General features: G+C 46.6%; 1 protein-coding gene across 3 annotated transcripts in view; it reads right to left on the minus strand.

The window, feature by feature from the left end:
• Nucleotides 1-20,712, minus strand: part of Tgfbr2 (transforming growth factor beta receptor 2) — an 87,267-nt gene that overhangs the window by 49,244 nt on the left and 17,311 nt on the right. For 2 of the 3 annotated variants that reach the window (XM_031345648.1, XM_031345646.1), the window contains exon 2: nucleotides 19,946-20,020. The exons of the other annotated variant lie outside the window; for it this stretch is intronic. In XM_031345648.1, the coding sequence (XP_031201508.1) occupies nucleotides 19,946-20,018 (73 nt within the window). In that variant the 5' untranslated portion in view covers nucleotides 20,019-20,020. The remainder of the gene's footprint in view (nucleotides 1-19,945; nucleotides 20,021-20,712) is intronic. 3 annotated transcript variants of the gene reach the window in all.

Raw genomic sequence — 20,712 nt, forward strand, 5'->3', positions numbered from 1 at the left:
GCCCAGGTTCCCCCTCTGTATACACACTTACAAAAATGAATGTGTGTGTGTGTGTGTGTGTGTGTGTGTGCCTGCTGTATCTGCATATGCCCAGGTTTCCCCTCTATACACACACTTAGAAAAAAACATGTTTGTGAGTTTGTGTGTGCGTGTGAGTGTGCCTGCTGTACCTGCATATGCCCAGGATCCCCCTCTGTACACACATTTTTAAAAAATGTATTCGTGTGTGAGTATGTGTGTGTGTGCCTGCTGTACCTGCATATGCTCAGGTTCCCCCTCTGTATGTACACATATTTAAAACACAAAAAACAAAACAAAACAAAACAAAAACACCAACACAACCTAACTTATTCTTCAACAACTCTAACCAAAATTCAAAATGCTTTCCAGTCTGATAGCTGAGTTACTCTCCATGTGTTTACTTAAACAGTCTGATATTAAAGCAACACATTTTAATTGCTACAGATCCTCCCTTAGCAGTTGGCCACCCTTTGGGAATTTTCTACCAGTAGCAGGCAAATTAATTATTCGAAGTGTTCTCTGAAAAGAAGTTCCAGTAAGGAGAGGCTCTCTCACCTAGAAAGCCTCATGCTGGCCTGTGAACAGGGACAGCTGTCAGAGCATGTGACAGACTCATGAGACACAACACATTTCACTTCTCTTCCACAAGCCCTTGAGTAATAGCAAAACCTTCACCCCATTACAAAGGTTAGAGCATCTTTCTCTCCCATTCCCCCAAACTCTCTGCCGGAGGCTCTGAGTTCTCGATGTGAAGGGAAGTATTAATTTCTAGACAAGCACGGTTGTCTAAGGATCTGTGGTAGTAAGAAGGGGTCAGATTTTTTAATTGGGATTAGGACCTCCTAGATCATGTCTTTGAAACAGTGTTTACTGGTGGCTGAAAGTTAGGGGAAAATTCACCACGGATGCTTAACATTCTGCCAGAAGTGCCTTGGTGTAACGGTGAACTTTGTTCTTCTTCTTATTGATTATTCTTGTTTATGGGAGGTGTGGGCACAGCATACCCTAGCACGGACATGGGATAACTTTGTAGAGTTTGTATTCTCTTCCAGTTTTACTTGGGTCTCAGGGATCCAACTAGTATCTTCAGGCCTGTGCAAGGAGGAGGACTTATATCTGATGAGCAATTCACCAGCCCTATTCATATACCTCTTAATTCATGCACCCCTTTACTATGAGCCAGGTTTGTGGAGAACCTGAAAGCCCATTGACTCCACAGATGCCTGTGATGTCTGGCATGGGGTTGTAAATTTAAGAGTACCATTGCTATTGGTGCAGTTGAAGGCAAAGAATCTTGAAGAATAACCCATAGCGAGTAGTGAACAGAACTCACTATGCCTTGAAGCTGAGTTTGTCAAATGTGAATATGCACTCACATCCCTCAGGGGAAATACTGAATCTGCAGGTGTAGCGCGTTGCACAAGCTCACAGAGCTCATGGGGGTCGGCATGTCAGACTTTCACAGGGCAAGTTAGAAGTACAGAAACCAGACAAGAACTCATGATGAACTTTCTGGGCAGAATTCTTCCCCAGGAAACCCCAGTGCTCACTCTTGTAGTGTACAACAGAGTCACATGATCGATGGCAACCTCCTTTGGTTAAAACCAGTTAACTACAGCTGCCAATCACATATGCAGAACACCGTCATGGCAGTGCCGGGACTAAGGTTTCATTAAAAAGCTGAATGGGGGATAGAGAGACCTGAAATTAATTCTCAGACTCCATGACTTGTAAGAAAGAAAGAGAGGAGGAGGGAGGGAGGAGGGAACTGGGCATGGCAGAGCAATGGGGAGGTGGACACAGGCATATTCTTGGTGTCTGCTGGCACGTCAGCCTAGCTGACTTATTTGGCAAGCTCCAACTAGTGAGGGACCCTACTCAAATAATAATTTTTTTTTAAGGCGAATGTTTGTCACCTGAGGAATGACACCTGATATTGCCTTCTGGTTTACATACACACACACACACACACACACACACACACACACACACACACACACACATTACACTTAACTATCTACACTCAACCCATCCACCCACCTAGCAAGTCTGACGTTATTCTCATCTGAGGTAGAGGGTCACTGCATGTAGCAGGGAGACCCGCCATTTTCCCCTTTCTCTGTGGGTTTTAGAGCTGGCAAAATGGAAGGTTGGTTTTCTTGCTTTTCACAGCACGTCTCCTCCTACAGCCCTTTCCATCTGCTTTCTCTTGGACTTGGCCTCTTAAGTGATCACAGGCCCAGAGGCCGGCTCGCCATCTGGGCCCACGCTGAAAGACTCGATCTCAGAATGGGTTTTAATTGCAGCTGGCATTTCAGAGTCAGACACTCAGGCCACCATCTGGCAGACAGCAATGTGGTTTGCCGTACCGGCAGCTAACACCCACGGCTCAGGAGACCAGGTGGGATCAGCCCACTGGCCTGTCACATGGCTTCCCACCAGAACAAAGAAGCAAGTCGGCGGGAATCAGAAGTTTCCACTCCTATCCGATATGGTAGACAATTACTGCAAGCCATCCCACAGATGCAAAAATGCTTCCTAATTGAGTTTCAGGGTTTTTTAAAAAAATGTTTTGAGTCCACTCCCCTGTGTCATTAAAGTATTTTGCCATGAAAGAGGGGAGAGAGTGTCTCCAGGTGGCAATGTCCTGTGGTCCCTGCGCGTCTGTGCTAGATGGCTCCAGGTGGCAATGTCCTGTGGTCCCTGCCCGTCTGTGCTGGATGGCTCTTACTCAGCTTACTGTGAAATCTGGGAGGTGAAAGGAAGGTGACAGTGGTCACGGTGACAGTGGTCACAGTACTTTATTGAACGGGCTGTGGAGATAGTGGTGCTTGGTCAGCAAAGTGTTTGCCTGGCAAGGCATGAGGACCAGAGTTCAATCCCAAAACCCTCATAAAAAGCCAGAAGCAGCACACACTTGTAATCCTAGTGCTCGGAGGCAGAGACAGGAGGATGCCTGGGACTTGCTGGCAGTCAGCACAGTCTACTTGGTAATTGCCAGGTCTGTGAGAGACATGGTCTAGAAAAAGGGGACGGTGATATTCTCCCAGAATGTGATCTAGGGTCATCCTCCACCCCTAACATATATACACGAGCATGCATACATATGCAAGACACTTCATTAGCATTTTATTAAAACCTGTCAAAATGACCAAGACATTACATTGGAGAGTAAGGACTTAAAGACACAGCCCTGAATTGCACAAGGACAGAGAAACACAGACAACAGTGGGCTCTGGCCTCCCTGCCTGGTTCTGAGGAAGATCATCCAAGTCTGGCATGGTATGAATATCACTTGCAGTCCCAAAATCTGAGAGGTGGAGGCAGGAGGATTGAAGATAGCCTGAGCTACATAGTAAGTTCCAGGCTAGCCTGGGCTACAGAGTGAGACCCTAGTTCGAAAACATTTTTGAAAGGAAAGAGAGAGAAAGAGAGAGAGAGAAAGAGAGAGAGAAAGAGAGAGTGAAAGAGAAAGAGAGAGAGAATTAACAAGAAGAAATGGGGAGAAAGAGATGAAAGAAAAAAAGGAGGGGCAGGCCAAATCCTGTCTTGAGCTGGCCAAGGTACGGGGCACAAACACTCCCGGAGTGGGGGTAAGCCTGCATTTGCTCTGGAGAGTCTACATTGTCTATGAAAAGGGCAAATGCAAATAACCTCTCACTTCTGACAGGTTCACTACCCTGCTGCAGCAATGCCGCAGAGTGGTCCAAAGCAGGACTGCCGAAGCTACTGCAGATGCAGATGCAGAGGCAGATAGGGTTCAGAGTGGACACGTGAGCAGGGCAGCTCCCCAGGACGCGTGAGCAGGACAACTCCCCAGGCCCTGGAGATGTGCTCTCCACCCCCACCCGCGCCTCTATGTCTGCAGGATACTGCTATTCCTTGGACTGTGCGCATGTGTTGGGTATCCTTATGGTTCTGGGAAGTTTGGGCACTGCAGGCATCCAGCCACTTCACCCAAAGGCAAAGGCAAGTTCTTTCAGGGCATCTTGTCTAGCTGGGTCCTTGGGTGACAATTCCCAGTGGGCCGAGCCTCTCTCCTGGAGGTCATCCTGGCGCTTTAGGGTTGTCCACTATTCATAGGATTGGCTTTGGGACAAATCAGTTACAAAAGGCAAGAGGCCTGGAAGGGAAGAGGAAGAGCTTCCCAACAGACGAGGAATAGCTAAGACCAGAACCACCACCCAGATGTGCCCCTTTGAATAGCACTGTTCACTGCTCCGTAAAGAGATTTGTATAAACTCAATGTCTGGTTAAAATGTCCAAGTTAAAGGTTGATGAATAAGCCACTTGTGGATTGCCTTCCTGTGGCTCCAGGAAGAATTCTGTACTATCCAGGCTATTAGGATGGGGCAGGGGCAGAGGAGCAGCTGCCTGCGCATGCACACCAGGCTTACAGAACTGCTTCTCCGGAGAGAATTGGCTGGGAGGGTTTCATCAACTTCCATCAATAGCTCGTGAGTCTTAATGCTTGCCGCAGCTCTTTCAAGAAAAGCACATAGACACAAATTTATATTCACCCAGCAAATAAATTAAGGGATTAAGTAATAATTATCTGTATTTCTTAAAGATTAACCCAATAGCTACTTCAGGGGAACTTGGCTGTCCCTGAAAAGTTTAAAAATATATATTTGGCAAGGATGTTTTTAAAAAGCCATTTATAGATAAAACAAACTAGGTGAATGGAAAGGTAATCTTTTTTTTTTTAAGTCCTGAACATCAAATAACTAAACGAGTTTCATCTCCCTCATTCCTTGCTTAGCAAACCAAGCAGCACCAAAACCTCCCCAGTATAGGTTCTTTGTCACTAGGAAATGAAGGGATTTAGATTCTCTAGGCATTCAAGGAGAATCTCTCTTCCTCTCCGTCTCCCTCTCCCTCTCCCTCTCCCTCTCTCATCTCTCTGAACACCTCCCTCTCCTTTTGGTGTTACATGTCTGGGTCAAGTCAACGAAGTTTAACTAGACCAAGGGCAATTCCAGGTTCAGCCTTGGACTTTCTCTGGAGCCATGCATAGCATCCAGTCAGTACATTTCCTAAACAATGACAAGTACCTTGGGGCTAAGATGGAGAATAGACACCTAAGACCAACATGTGAAAATGTTCTAAGGCAGAGGAGGCATAACTCCACCCTCTCATTAGATAGGTAATGCTCCATACAACAGTGGAATAGTGTACCATAGGAAAAATATAGAAAAAGAATGGGAAAGGGGGACTACCGAGATGGCTCAGTGATTAAGAGCATTTGTTGTTTTTGTTTTTTTGTTTTGTTTTGTTTTGCTTTTTGTTTTTTGCTTTTCTGAGACAGGGTTTCTCTGTATAGCCCTGGCTGTCCTGGAACTCACTCTGTAGACCAGGCTGTCTTCGAACTCAGAAATCCACTTGCCTCTGCCTCTCAAGTTCTGGGATTAAACCCAGAGCAACCCAGCAACAACCATTTCTAAGAGTCCCAGAGGATCTGACCCTCTTCTAAACTTCTCTGACCTCCACAGGCACAGCCATGCACATGCTACAGTTACATGTACACAGGCAAAACATGCATACACATACAAAAAATACATCTATGTAATTAAAAAATACTGGTAATTATCTGTTTACAGATGGTTTTCAAGATGATTAAGAGTATGGTAAATCTGTTCTGGTGTGCTAACGGAAGGCAGCAGTTTAAGGGCCCTGACGAATGTTTCTGGAAGTTTGAATGGATGGACATATGCTACATGGTACATTCTATTACCCCTGTACTACACAGCATTCAACAGATAAAATAGAATCGGCTGTTATTATAACTGTTGTAAATTATAAAGGGTCAACAGGGAGATGTGCTGGGATGGATTTCAGGGGAATCTCCTTTAGTGATGCCAGCCTCCCCCCACAGGAAAACCTGGTAAAAGACCCCACAACAACCCAGAGAACCTTGCTATTATAGATGTTATAGGGATAGGGCATCTGAGCTTGGAGAGCAGAGGAGGTCTCTGAATTCAAGGGGAGGAGTGTCTGAACTCAAGGGGAGGAGTCTCTGAGGTTAGTAGATTAGCAAAGGTTTTAGATAGAAAGTAATTTAAGAAACTACTCCCATGGCCCCACCCTGTCTTGGCGATGCTACATGGAGTTTAGAAACATAGGGGAGGTTCTTCTAGATATGAACCTTCTAGAGGAACCAACCCCTAGGTGGCAGCCTCTGTGTTCAACAGTAAGTGTGCTCGAGGATCTTTAAACACCCTTCGAGAACCAAAGCGACTGTTTTAAACTGTACACGGACTGGGATGTAGCTCAGTGGTAGAGCTCTCACCTTACACACACAAGGCCCTGACTCCAATCCCTGGGTCGCTTGTGTGTGTGCGTGTGTGTGTGTGTGTGTGTGTGTGTGTGTGTGTGTGTGCACGCGCGCGCGTGTGTGTGTGTGTGTGTGTGTGTGTGTGTGTGTGTGTATGTTCATAACCAACTTGGAACTGACCACTTAAGAGCAATGATCAACTGTGAGGCCCTTCTGCTGACTTCTTGCACATTTACCAGGTGAGAACCAGCCTGCCCAACAACATGCTAATTAGAATGTTGCTATGGTGACAGAGTGATTAAGGCACCTTAGAAAGGTGGGATTCTGAAATACTTGCATACAGCTTTTTTTCTCAGAGACAGAACTGACACATTTAGTTTCATAGCCATGGAGACGTGGAAAAGAACTCGGGTAGTGTATCTTCAGTTATCCAGGAAAGAGGTGTTCTGTGCTTCCAAATATACAGAAAACATTTTCTTTTACTCTCTCCTCAAGCCATTTCCTTACACGAAAGCTAACTGAATAATTCTGCCTTCCAATTAGTTCTGGAGGAGAGTTTGGCAAGTGGGAAATTCAAGCAGAAAGTACAAGTGGGAAAGTGTCCAAAGGCAGCCTGGGGTGGGTGAGCAATCAGTCGCCCAACTCTCCACATCTCTTCATGGACCACACAGGCCAGCTGGTTACGAGAATCTTTAAGGTCTATTCATTTTGCAAAACATTCTCAATCCGACTCCCACGAGCTAGGAAATCTAAGTGTTTCAGTCCAGCTAAAAAGAGTATGATATTATAATTTAGCCTACAGGGAAAGGGGTTGGGCTGGGGAGACAGCTCGGTGAGTAAATTGTTGCCATGCGGACATGAGTACCTGAGTTCCGTTGCTAAAGTCCACATCAAAAAGTGTGCTGGTACATGCTTGTAATCCCAGTGTGGGGAAGGGGAGATGGACGGGCAGATGCCCAAGGCTTGCTGGCCAGCCAGCCTCCTGAATCAGTAAGCATCTGATTCACAAAACAAAGTGGAGGAGGCCAGGTGGCCGCACAGCTAGACACTACCAGGCCTGACAACTGAGGTCCACGTGTCCCAAAGCCACTCCCTGCCCTCTACACATGAGAGCACACACACACACACACACACACACACACATGAACTCCTGCATGAGCACAGGCCAAGAAAGGGTTTGGAGGACAAACGAGTTGAGGTCCATTGTCCTGTTTGCTTTATTTGTTTAGTGAGACTCCCTCCCTTTTCAACTTCCACATCCCCACCCAAGGCTCACATACAAACCCTGATCACTACAGCTGAGCAGGCTCTCAAGGCTAAACTCCCAATGCCATCTGGGTGTCACGAGTTCAGAGGAAGGGAAATTCTGCCACGTGACAAAGGAGCACTTTCCGAACACAGGCTGTAGGCATTTCCTCTGGTTTCTTTCAGGGCAGAAGAGGAAGCTCTAGTTCAGAGCTCAGAGCACAGCATTTACTGTAAGGATTTCAAACCCTCAGCCTGAGAAGGGCCCATGTTTACTTGACACCTCTGGCCTCAACTTGCATGGTACTGTAATGATAAAGCCCAGGCACGAGTGCATAGAAATGTCAAGTTCAGAAGCAGTGAATTGATTCTGTTTAATGAGTGGCTGCACAACACCCGGGTCAGCTTTCTTGGTTCCAGAGGAGAAGTGTGGTGTCGAGACTCGTTCAAGTTGGCTCAGACAACCAGCTGGAAGTGTCACAAGAAAAGGACTGTCCACTCCTGGGAAATGGATCATTATTCCAGCCCTAGCTCACCATCGAATAAGGGTTCAATATATTTTTATTATTAAATTTCAGATTCTGGATTTTTTTAAAAAAAAATTATTTATCGTGTGTGTAGATGGTTGGATGTGCATGTCACAGAGCTATTGCAACCTGTGAAAATTAGTTTTCTTCTTCCAACATGTAGACTCCAGAGACAGGCTAGGCAGGGAACACCTTTACTCTCTGAGCTTTCTTAACTAGCCCATTTGTTTGTTTGTTTGGTTGGTTGGTTGTTTGGTTTCATTTTGCTTTGTTTCAGATGGGGTCTCATGTAGTCCAGGCCGGCCTTGAACACACTGTGTAGCAAGGATGATGTTGAACTTTAGATCTTTCTGCTTCTACCTCCAGAGCACTGGGTCACTAGCACGTGTACCTCTACCTCTCCGGTTCACTGTAGTCTTGAACGGACTCTCAGAACTTTATGTGTGTTAACTGTGCACTCTACCTACTGAGCTACATCCCCAGCTCGTCCAACAGATATCAATGGAATTAAAAGTCAAAACTGAGTGTGAAGTCCATCCTTGTATACCATGTATTCGAGTTGATCCCAGAGGCCAGAGATGCAGTCCTTTCTCAGGCAATGAGAGCAGAGTTAGCCCTCTGCGTGGCGCTTGGCCCCATAGTCAAACAATGGCCATTCCTAGCAGCCAAACTCTATTTGACAGGCTGGCCACAGAAAACAGACTGCGAGTTGAGATCCACTTGGGTTTCTGAGATAACACCAGGCCCTGGAACCTTCCCCCATGTGGTTTCCAAGCAGCGGAAGCACAAGGAGAAAGAACCGAGTTTCCTGCATTGTTCAGACTTCAAGAAAAGACAGCCAAGGGCAGGAAATGGGAAATGAAGTCTGAGAATCTGCCCTCAAAGGGGATAATTTTGCTTGTTTTCTCACAGAGCGCTCAGATGAGAAAGGGTGGGGTAGATGGCTGCCTTTCCTGGGTCTCAGATGCTCACAGTCCTGACCCCCACAATGATCCCACTGAGGCTGGGAATTTAACTCGTTTGTGCCGCTGTAGCAAAGTACCTGGGCCGTGTCATTTATTAAGAATCAACATTGGGACTAGGGAGATGGCTCAGGGAGTAAAGGGTCTGCCGTGCTGTGCTGTGCCCAGATCTCCAGACCAGAGAACTGGAGCCCAGATCTCCAGAACACACAAAGAGTTCAGGGGCACTCGCCCATACCTTCGCTGCTGGGAGGGGGAGGAGGTGGATACCAGCAGTCTGGGAAGTCACTGGCAAGTCCGCCTAGCCAAGAGGTAAGCTCTGAGTTCAGTGAGAGACTCCATTGAAGAAAATAATAGTAATAAGTGCAGAGCAAGAGAGAAAGGCACCCAGAGGCAGCTTCTGACCTCTACACACAAGCAAGCTCACCTGTACGCACACAGGATCATGTTTGTGCAGGTACATGTGTGTTTGTAAATGTGTACATGCACCCGTATGTATGAAGGACAGAGCAAGTTCCTGGTGGTTGCTCCTCAGGCAACACCCCCGTTTATTTGAGACAGGGTCTCTCACAGGCCTAAAGCTCACCTATTTGGCTAGGCTGGCTTGATACTGTACCCCAGAGATTTACCTGTCTCTGCTTCCTCAATGCTAAATTCTGCCACCTGCTCTTTGTTTGGTTTGTTTGTTTGTTTGTTTTTAACATGTGTTCTGAGGACTACACTCAGAACCTCTTGCTCGTGAGTGGCAAAGGCTTTATCAACTGAGTGATCGCCCCCACTCTACTTCAGATCTCTCAAGACATCCCTTTATTGCCATAACCCCTGTAAGCAGTTCTACCATCTGCTTAACTTTGACCTCTTCACTTGGATCCCCATTCAAATAACTTGCTCACTAAACCTACCTCATGCTGGAGAGAGGGAAGGACTGGGGGCTGGAAATGACCATGAGAGTCTATTTGGATAGGAACCGTCCTACCAACCTTCACCTAATCTTCTTGTTCAGACCAGTCAGGCCACCTAGATCCCAATTCTTGCGGAGTCCATAGTAAAAAACAGGCGTCGAGAGATGCACACGGAAATGACTAAAGGAATCCCTAGAGGACTGGGCTGAAGGCAGCAGGTGGAGAGCCACCTGGCCCCTGCCTTGGGCACTTAGACCCTGTTTTTCCTTCCACTGAAGTGTTCTCACTCCCAAGACCCTCCCTCTTCTTGCCTCGGTTCCAACCTCTGCTTAAAAATAACCGGAACAGATATGCCGTCCTTTACTTTTTTAACTTCGCATTCTTGTGCGTGTGCTGTGTCTGTCCATGCACGCACATGTGCAGACATACAGGCTGGGGGTCAATCTCTGAGGCCTTCCTCTCTTGCCCTCCAGCTTAACTTTTGAGAGAGGGTCTCTCCAGCCCTGAAGCTCACTGATTTGGTAGATTCTCTGGCTAGCAAGCTCCAAGCATGTTCCCGGGTCTGCCTCCCCAGAGGCGGGGTTACAGGCGCTTACTGCCATGTCCAGTTTTATTCAAGCATGTGCTGGAAATCAGAACCCGGCACTCCAGGCCTGAGCACTTTACGGGAGGCGGCACTGCTCCAGGCTATTCCTGATAAACCCATAAATAACAGACACCCCTGGCCAGCCTCTGGTCCTTTCCATTAAGTTTGCCTCTGATTTATGACCTGAGTCTGTTTTTTATCTTAAACAGAGTCCCTTTAGTTTCTGGCTGCACTCTGGGCATCTCCAACATTGGCCAAACTGCCCTGGCCAGCTCTCAGTACACACTTGTTGATCATTTCTCCAAGTCTTATGAAAGCTCCTCCCATATCATCTTCAGGTTCCAGGAAAAAAAGTCCTTCCCTTCTGCCAAATTCATCTGATCTTAAAAAAAGAAAAAAGAAAGAAAGAAAAAACCCTGAAAGCCCATTTACAGTTGCTGCCCAAGGAATCAGGATATGTTCATGGGTGACAATGGGACAATGGGGGGCGGGGGGAGGTAGGATGAATCCAGATATGAGTGTAAGTAATTTGTAAAAGATAAATAGCGCCATGTTTAAGTAGCCAGAATAGCAGTGGAAAGGACATTAGGTTAGAAGTCAGGGTGCATTCCTTTTCCTTCAGGAGCTGGCCCTGAAGGTGGAGCCGGAGCCAGACTCCAGAGTCCCCAGAAAGGCCTCTGGCAAGAGGCACCTTCCTGAAATCTTGAGGTCAAGGGCAGGATCCCAAGCTGCAAGGCAGCCAGCATCAAACTACGCTTTTCATAGCTAAGATTAAGATAAGTAAAATCAGGTTGGGCAGTAGCCGCATGGCAGCGCTCGCCTGAGGCCCTGGGTTCAATTCCTAATACTGCCAAAGTGAAAAAAATACAAAAATTAAAAAAGTAAATAAAATCGCATACTTGGTTCTGCATCACACTAACCACTCAAAAATCACATGTGAGCAACAACAGAGAGATTTTCATCAGGAAAGATGTCCAAGGGGCTGGAGACACAGCTCATTGGGTCAAATGCTTGCTTCCCAAGCATGCAAGCATGAAGACTGATACCCAATCCCCACTGTCCGAGGAAGAAAAAGAATAAGGAAGAAGAAGAGGAGGAAGAGAAGGAGGAGGAGGAAGAAGAACAGCCTAGGGTTTGATGGAAGAGAAACAGGCAGACCCCTTGATGGCCAACCTAGCCCAGTATGAGACCTCCAGGCTGGTGAGAGACATGGTTTCAACAAGGGGGCCAGGGGATGTGTTAATGACTCCTGAGTTTGAATTCTAGCCTCCATTTGCTCTTGCACATACCTACACACCTACACACTCATGCACCTGCAGGCACACACATACACAACCGCGTACACCATCCTTATATCAATCAAAGGAATCTCAAAGGATCTAGCAACCTCGGGTCTTGGGGAAATGGGAAAATGAAGACTCTGGGGTGAAAACGGCCCAGGGCTGTAAGCCTCACCCTAGGAAGAAGGAGGCCAGAGAACCACAGCCTGGGCTAACAGAAACAAACAAAACAACAAAACAAACTAACAACACCCTCTGTACACAACCCCCACACACACACACAACCACACATGTGCCCAAACACACAAACAAAACAAGCAGAAAATCGACAGTAAGCAAACTCCTCAAGGCAGGCTGAGAATGGAATGGAATTCTGGGGAAGAGATTGCTGCTCCAGCCTTGGGTGTCAACTCTTCTGAAGGTGCTGCCAGGGTGGGGCGGTTAGTGACTTGTATCAGGTCATTTGCCGACTCTGGCCTTGGTGGCCTTGGTGATGCAGAAGCAGAAAACAACCAACAACTAATGACAGGGATTAGCTCTCCTGTTAAATCCTAAACCCTGAGGGGCAGCACCAGGAGGTTCTGGTAGTGAGAGAAGTGGGCCGAACTAGATCTGCAACAAGTTGCAACCTGCCAGGGCTGGAGTCAGCGGGCCTAGCCTCTGCAAATGCAAATCCCTGGCCCCGAGATAAAAGACTGTTTAAAACACGGAAGGCTTGCCAAGGTATCAAGTGATTCTTGTTAAGCCCCATTTCAATGACAGACACATAATGCAGAGCCCAGGGGCTGAGATTAAGTTTCCAGGCAAAGCCCAGACAGCCAAGAGCAAGGAAATTAATATTTCAGAGAAAACGTTGAATTTCTTTTTTTTTTTTAAACGTGAGGCTTCTTTGGAGGGTTTCAGCCACAGCCTGCCAAATACTGCTGAGCTCCCAGGACAGAACAGAGAGGTGACCAACTCACAGGGGGAAACCCCAAGGCCCCAGGGAAGCCAGTTCTCTGCAGGACACATTGATAAAAGCCAAGCCCAGTTAAAAGCAAGCATTCCTCAGCCCAAGACTTCTCAGCCTGCCCTAGGCTTCCTTTCCCGTCCTTTCCTGAGTCTCCAGGAGAGAGTTTTAAAGCTAATATACAAAGCTGTGGGTTTCACTAAGGTTCATAGGAATGGGTCACCACGCCTCGGCTCTTAACCTCTCCCCTCCCCTCCCCTAGCCTTTCCAGGGTTCCCTCTCACCCCGCCACTGTTCCAACCTTCTGGTATTTTTGTCCAGATGAGTCTAAGCTGCTTATAATCCCATAATCCTCACTAACGTGTGTGTGTGTGTGTGTGTGTGTGTGTGCGCACGCGTGTGCATGTGTGTATGTGCATGTGTGTGCGTGTGTGTATGTGTGTGTGTGTGTTTGTGTGTGTGTGTGTGTGCAGAAGAACATGCATGCGGAGGTCAGGAGATAACTTTGGATGTCAGGCCTTGCCTTCTACCTTAAGGAAAACCAGAGAGCTGCAGGGCATTCTCCCTATCTCTGGGCCTTTCCATCTCATCAAAGAGGTGCTGAAATTGCAGGCACAGCACGTGCTACATTACTGGCTTTTATGTGGGTTCTAGGGAATCCAAACTCAGCTCCTTATGCTTGTATAACAAGCACATTACTCCCTTAGCAACCTCTGCAACCCCACAATACTCTTCTTACGGTCCTCAGCAAACAAGTGTGTGTCTGTGTGTGTGTGTATAAGCCTGTGTGCATGTGTGTGTTCATGTGTGTGTGCGCATGCGTGTGTGCAACCTCACAATACCCTTATTACAGTCCTCAGCAAACAAGTGTGTGTGTGTGTGTGTAAGCCTGTGTGCATGTGTGTGTTCATGTGTGTGTGCGCATGTGTGTGTGTGTGTGTGTGTGTGTGTAAGTGCCTGTGTGCATGTGTTTGTGTTGCCTACCAGCAAGCCCCAGTAATCCTCCGTTCCCTGCTTTTCAGAGCACTGGAGTTAAAATGTGTGCAGTCACCACCATCACCCAGACTAGAAATTTGAACTCAGGTCTTCATGCTTACAAACAAGCCAGTACTCTTAACCCACTGAATCCCAGAGCCATCTGAAAGTATTATTTTTTTTAGCCCTTCAAAGATGGCAATTAAAATCCTACGTGATAAAAACAACCTGGCTAGAAATTCCTCCAACAAAGCAGAATAGTTAGAATATATTTTTCAACCATGTTACTATCGGCCTAGGATGACCAGACAGACGCTGTGGACTATTCCAGAACACAGGAAGGGAGAGGAACAATGAATGTAATCTGTCCCTCTGCAAACATCAGTGCTGAGGGAATGAGCCCAGGGGCTGGAGAGATGGTTGATACTTGCATGATGATCAAGTTCGACCCTCAGCACTTGGGCAAGAACAGCAGTAGACTGCAATCCCAGCCCTAGGGAGGCAAGGACAGATGCTCTCCGGGATGAGCTGGCCGGCCAGCCTTGCCTAATGGAACCAGCAGGCTCCAGGTTCGGTGAGAGAGTCTCCCCCATATTCTCACCTCCCCCATATTCTCACCTCCCCCAGATCTCAGAGGCTGGCCTCAAGAGCAGGAACTCCTGGCTTCCAGTTCACTGTGTAGCTAAAGATCACTCTCTGATCCCGACATCTTCACTCTCCAAAAGGCTGCTATCTCTCCCATTTTATGCCGTCCTGGGGACAGAACCCAGGGCTTCACACATTAGACAAGTGAGCTAGCTACACCCCATCCCCAGGGAAACCACCATTCTGTGGCTAAGACTCCAAATAAAAGAATGTTGCTTCTTACATGGCTCTGCTCTGAAACCTTGCTCATTTTTGTTAGCATGCCAATGAATGGGAGGTGTTGAACCCTGCCTAAATACCTTGCCATTCCTGGACACATGCTCATCTGTGCCCTCACCGGGGTTTGGCTGAATCAGTGATTTTTATCTTGGCTTTCACATCAGAAGCATCTAGGGATTTTTTTTCAAAGATTGTGATGAAGGCAGAGCCCTGCTCAAGCCAGTGAGCCAGAACGCCTACGGGGTTGACTCAGGCAGTGGGATTACTCTAAAACTTCTCAGATGAGTTGGATATACAGCCATGGCTGGAAATTACATACAGTTCAGCAAAGGACATGGGCTTGGGGCTGGGGTGGTGGAATTGCTCAGTTGGTTTCATTTTTCCTCTGCAAATACAGCAGCTTGAATTCAAACCTTAAATTCAAGAGACTGGTCATGGTGGTGTGGCTTGAAATCCCAGAGCTGAAGACAGTAAACAGAGGGTCCCTGGGTTTATGCCTTAGCCAGCCTACCTCACATGGTGAGCTCCAGGCCAATGAAAGACCCCATCTCAAAAACAAGCTAGAAGGTACTTCCAAGATTGACAGAGGAGGTTGTTATCCAGCCTGCAATGGACTGAACATACATGTACAGGCACACCCACTCTCACACATGTATATCCAAATGTGACACACACACTCACATTCACACACACACGTGCACATGTAGAGAGAAACAGAGAGACAGACAGACAGACAGTAGTCTGGACACACGGCTCAGTAGTTAAAAGTACTTGTTGCTATTGCAGAGGACTCAAGTTTTAGTCCTAGCTCCAATAAACTGTCTATAGCCCCAGGTCCACCTGATCTAACACCTCCTTCTGACCTCTTTAGCACCAGGCACGCACATGGTACACATACATGCACACAGACACAACACTCATACACATAAAATAAAATAATCTAAAAATTAAATAAAAACCACAGGTGGGAGGGAGGGAGATTCAATCTATCCGGAGTGGTGAACTTGACAGACCTGTGAGAGCCTGCCTGTAAGCACCCCACTTCCCTGGCGTCTACAGCAGAGCACACTGCAGTGGTGCAGCAGTTCCTGAGTTGTACGCAGGTGTGGTCAGGCCCAACCCAAATGTCTTCCGACATGACTCAGCTTCTAATCCTGTTTGGGGGAAGAGGCAGGTGGTGGAAAGACATGGCTCCAGGGCCCTTCTCTTTTCATTGTGTACTCTCTTCAAAGACAACTCTGGGCAAATTCTTCAGAATGAGTTCTGCTGGCCACTCGGTCTTTTGAAAGGGTGGAACTTCTCAGCCAGGCCTCATGGTGACAGCAAGACACAAGGAAATTCATTTGAAAAACTGGACTGGAGGATTTCCTGACAGAGTTGAACTTCTCTTTTCAATTTTTTCATGGTTTGTTTATTTCCATGAATGTGTTTTGTTCCAATCAAATCCACTCCTCATTCCCCATCTCCAGCTCTTCTTAGGTCCTTTCCTTCCCTGTCTCCTTTCCACCTTATGTCCTCTTTCAGACAGATAGAAAAATAGACAGACAGACAAAAGATAGATTGACAGACAGATAATAGAAATGCATGGATGGGTGCATGGACGTACAGATGCCTAGTTATAGATGTCCAGTTGGTCTTGTATGAAAACATGTGAATGTTGGACTGTGCAAGGTAGCCTGAGCAACCTACCAGGGTCACACCCTGGAAGAAAGCCAACTTTGTCACCCCCAGCAGTCACCGACAGTCTCTAGCTTCTCAATAAATCTTTAACCCTGTGAGCCTCTTCCCATCCACAAGAAAGATGAACTTCTAAAATGTCTCTTAGGCTGGCGAGATGGCTGTCTTCATGCCTGATGCCCTGATCCAGCACCAGGCAGGATCCACATGGTAGAAAGAAGAGATCTGTCGTAGGTAGGTTTTCATTGTTGTGAACAGACACTGTGACCAAGGCAACTCTTATAAGGACAACATTTAATTAGGGCTGGCTTTCAAGTTCTGAGGTTCAGTCCATTATCATCATGACAGGGAGCATGGCAGCATCCAGGCAGGCCAGTCGAGGAGCTGAGAGTTCGACATCTTGTTCTGAAGGCAACCAGGAGAAGATTGGCTTCTAGGCAGCTAGGTGGAGGGTCTCAAACACTTCCTCCAACAAGGCTACACCTCCTAGTACTGCCATTCCCTGGGCCAAGCATATTCAAACCACCACAAAAACAAAACTGACTTCCAAAAGTTTTCCATTTGTCCTCTGACTTCCACATGCATGTATGCACATACATGTACCAGCCACACACATAAATAAATAAATTTGATACAGACAATTTTAAAAACTAAAATGTGTCTTGAGGTCTGGAGATATGGTTCAACTGATAGAGTACTTGCTTACCATGTACAAAGCTTTGAGTTTGACCCCCTAGGTCCAGTAAACCAGTCATGGGGACAAGATTGTAATCCCAGTAATCCCAGCACCCAGGAGACAGAGGCAGGAGGGATGGTTGTTCAAGGTCATTCGTGCCTACATGAAGAGTTCAAGGCCTGCCTGGGCTACTTGGGACTCTGTGTGATAGAACGAGAACAGTCCCCACAGGCACTGAATGCTGGACCCCCAGTTGGTAGAATTGTTTGGGAAGGATGAGGACGTGTGGCTTTGTTGGAGACTTTGTGTGGTGGGGGGAAGGTGGGGGTAAGCTCTGAAGTTTCAAAAGCTCACACCATTCCGCTGTTGTTGTTTTCTGTATGCCCATGTTTTGCCTCCCAGCCCCTGCTCCCAGAATAACAACTCTGAGACTCCAAAATATTTTCAAATATCTAGGCCATGAGCTTTGTGTCTTCCCTGACCAGCCCATGAATTGATTATTCCATGATTCTGTACTATGTTCTGTCACGTGGCTGGCTACCTGGTCCTTAGATATTTTTTTTCTTTTGTGACCATTCTGGGCCAATCCCTGTGTCTGTCTCTATCTCATCACCCCCGACCCTCTTCCTTTCTGCTGGACGTCCTACCTTCTAATTTCCTGCCTAAGCTCATTGGCCAACCAGCTTTTGATTGACAGGTGAATGCTTTTACAAAGTGCACAAGAGATTATCTCTACACCATTGCCAGCCAGAGTCCACCCACCTACCTGTCTGTCTGTCTGTCTGTCTGTCTGTCTGTCTATCTATCTATCTATCTATCTATCTATCTATCATCTGTCTGTCTGTCTGTCTGTCTGTCTGTCTGTCTGCCTGTCTCTGCCTGATGGTTGCTGTCTGAAGACATAGGCTCTCGGCGACTGTTCCAGAATCACACTCGCCTGCCTGTTGTTAAACTCCCATCATGGTGCTCATGGAGTCTTACTGCTACTTTCCCGTGATCTGACAGGAAATGGTTCTCAGGTCAGAACTTGGTTGTTCAGGAGAAGCACAAGGCTACCCAATCGTAACACGAACATGTTACATGTTAAGTCACCACCTCCCCGTGACTTCACTTTCTCCCTTAGCCTTTGTATTGGCTTTGAATTCCTTAACCACTGAAGAAGGGCCCCTTTCTGAAATGTTCAAACTCAGTGTTGTTGTTGTTTGTACAGTGGCTTCTTCCTTAATACAAAAATCGTTATGTAAAAATGACAATTTTTAAGGATTATATAAAAAAGGATTATCCCAGAAGACTTAAAAATATGCGGTCATTTTTTAAGAAGGAAGGAAGGAACAGTGAAATCCTTGACAGTTTGAGGAAAACTTTGCCAATTCTAACATAAGCCTGGCCCATTAATCCCATCATTGCTTAACAAAGCTCGACCTTAATGGAAAATCTCCAGCAGGAAGGAAGATCCAGAGGCCCCTCTGGCTCCCTCAAGCCACAGGAAGCTCACCCTGGTGGACGACTGGTGGAAACCAAGAGAGTGAAGCCACTGTCACCAAAGCTTGTTTTGACCAAAATTAAATAAATTAAATAAAATATCATGACTCAGCTTCTCCCTTTCTTTATAATAACACTTCTGCAAAGCAATCCATAGGATATTGGGGTGTCAATTAGCCTAACAAACTGGTAAGCCAAGCACTACCTGCTAGACAAGGTTACTGTTTTTGTTAACGAGATTTCTTTTATTAATTTTTATTTAATAATAATGTGTATGCAAGCACTCAGGGAGGCCAAAAGAAGCTATGAGATCCCCTGAAGCTAGAGTTACTGTTGGTTGTGAGGCACTGTACATGGGTGCCGAGAACCGAACTCATGTCCTCAAGAGCAGCAAGCGCTCTTAACCACTGAGCCACCTCCCAGCCCCTTGGGTCATTCTTTATCCCACGTCCTTGGGAAATACCACAGTCGTACCAGGGCTGCACTACCTCTCCAATGCCATCTTGTTTTCTCTCTAAGCAAACTGATGATACACTAGGTATCTCTCTTACTTGTGTTCTGCCTCTGATACACCTTTATTCTTCACATTTTTATTCAGAGATTCAAGTTTAAGCAGCTCCGGGAAGGGCAGACCCAGTTAATAATTGCCTTCTGGGTCTACAGGGTGAAGACCTGCCCTTCTCATAGACAGACGCTTGTGTTCCCCAGCACGCTGGGCCCCTGAGGCTCTGGAAGAGTGGGGAGTCACAGGACGAAAGCAACTAGCGGACTGTTACATAGTTCACTCATTTACTTATTTTAGTATTTCGAGGCAGGGCTCCTGTAACTCGGGCTGGCCAGGAATTTGAACTTGAATTCTCAACCCTCCTTTCCTCCATGTGCCATGTGCTGGGGTTCTAAGATTGTCCCAACACCACCCAGTGTGGCAAACCGCCTTTTGTAAGCGGCAATGTGTGTCTCCTGGCAACTGCAGCACAATTTCACAGAGCAGACCTAACTAGGCCTGGAAGAGAGGCTGTCCCACAGCCGAAGAAAAGAAATGACCCTGCACAGTCTGGGCTCCACTAAGATGGGAATGGAAAGGCAAAACCCTCAGAGAAGTGTGACCTGAAAGAAGACAGTCTCGAGCATTCTAATTTTCAAAGCAAAAACAGTCCTACCACACCCACTATTTAGCTACAAGTGTGTGAAAATACAATAGACCTGGGCATAAACATTTTAAATTATGTGCACAAGTGTGGGTCTGTGAATGGGATTGTGCCCACCAGTACAGTGCCCACGGAGGCCAGGAGAGGGGTTGGATCCTCTGGAGGAGAGTTACTGGTGATTATGATCTGCTGTGTGGGTGCTAGGAACGAAACTCGGATCCTCTGTAAAAGCAGCATGCCCTCTTAGTGACTGAGCCATTTCTCCAGCCCCATGACCGTAGATTTTTATCTTACTTACTTATAAATTGGGATGCGATGAAAGAACATCATAACTACAAACGAAAGAAATATGAATAGACAAATTCAGAATACATTACAATGTTTCAGTGGGTGGATGGTCCTATTACAGCTTAGGTGGGTGGACGCATCTTTCTGGGCTTCCATTTCCATATCTGTAAAACGGGATGGAGAATTATACCCTCTCAGAGGGCTGTTTCAAGATTTAAAATGGCATGCAAGTGAACACATTTTCCAATTAACAAAGTGTTGTATTCGAGTAAAAGATTAGATGCAGAATACTATAGCCAGGTATAGACAATCGATTGTCTTCAAACTTGTCCGACCATAGCCCCCAAGTCTGGCTGCTGGTCTTTGCCTATTTCACTGAAAATAACGTAATTCTAGTTGGTTCTCTGCTCTATTTTCCTGGCACTACTTTCCCATCTGCCTGGAGAAGTGACTAAATAATCATTTTGGAACTTCGTGTAGTGTTGGGAATTGAAGCTCAGGCCCCCCAGATGCTAGGCAGGCGTTCCACTACCGAGCTCTATTCCCAGTCCTCACAACGGCTTTGTTTTTAAAATTCATCATTTCATTTTAATGTTCACTTTAAATATTCATTTCATTTTAGTATTCATTTCATATCCATTCTAACAGCGAAAAGCATTAAATGTGTTCCAATGCTATACGGAACAGAGAAGGACGGAGCACCCGAGGAGACTCAACTTGACAGTCAGCTTGCTTGGATTTAGAATTGTCAGGGAAACACAACTCAGGGTGTGTCCATGAGGGCGTTTCCAGAGAGATTTCACTGGAGAGAAGACCCATCCTGACAGTAAAGGCCTCAAACTGAAGGGAAAGGCGA

This window comes from Mastomys coucha, unplaced genomic scaffold, assembly GCF_008632895.1.
Source record: "Mastomys coucha isolate ucsf_1 unplaced genomic scaffold, UCSF_Mcou_1 pScaffold23, whole genome shotgun sequence".
Lineage (NCBI taxonomy): Eukaryota > Metazoa > Chordata > Mammalia > Rodentia > Muridae > Mastomys > Mastomys coucha.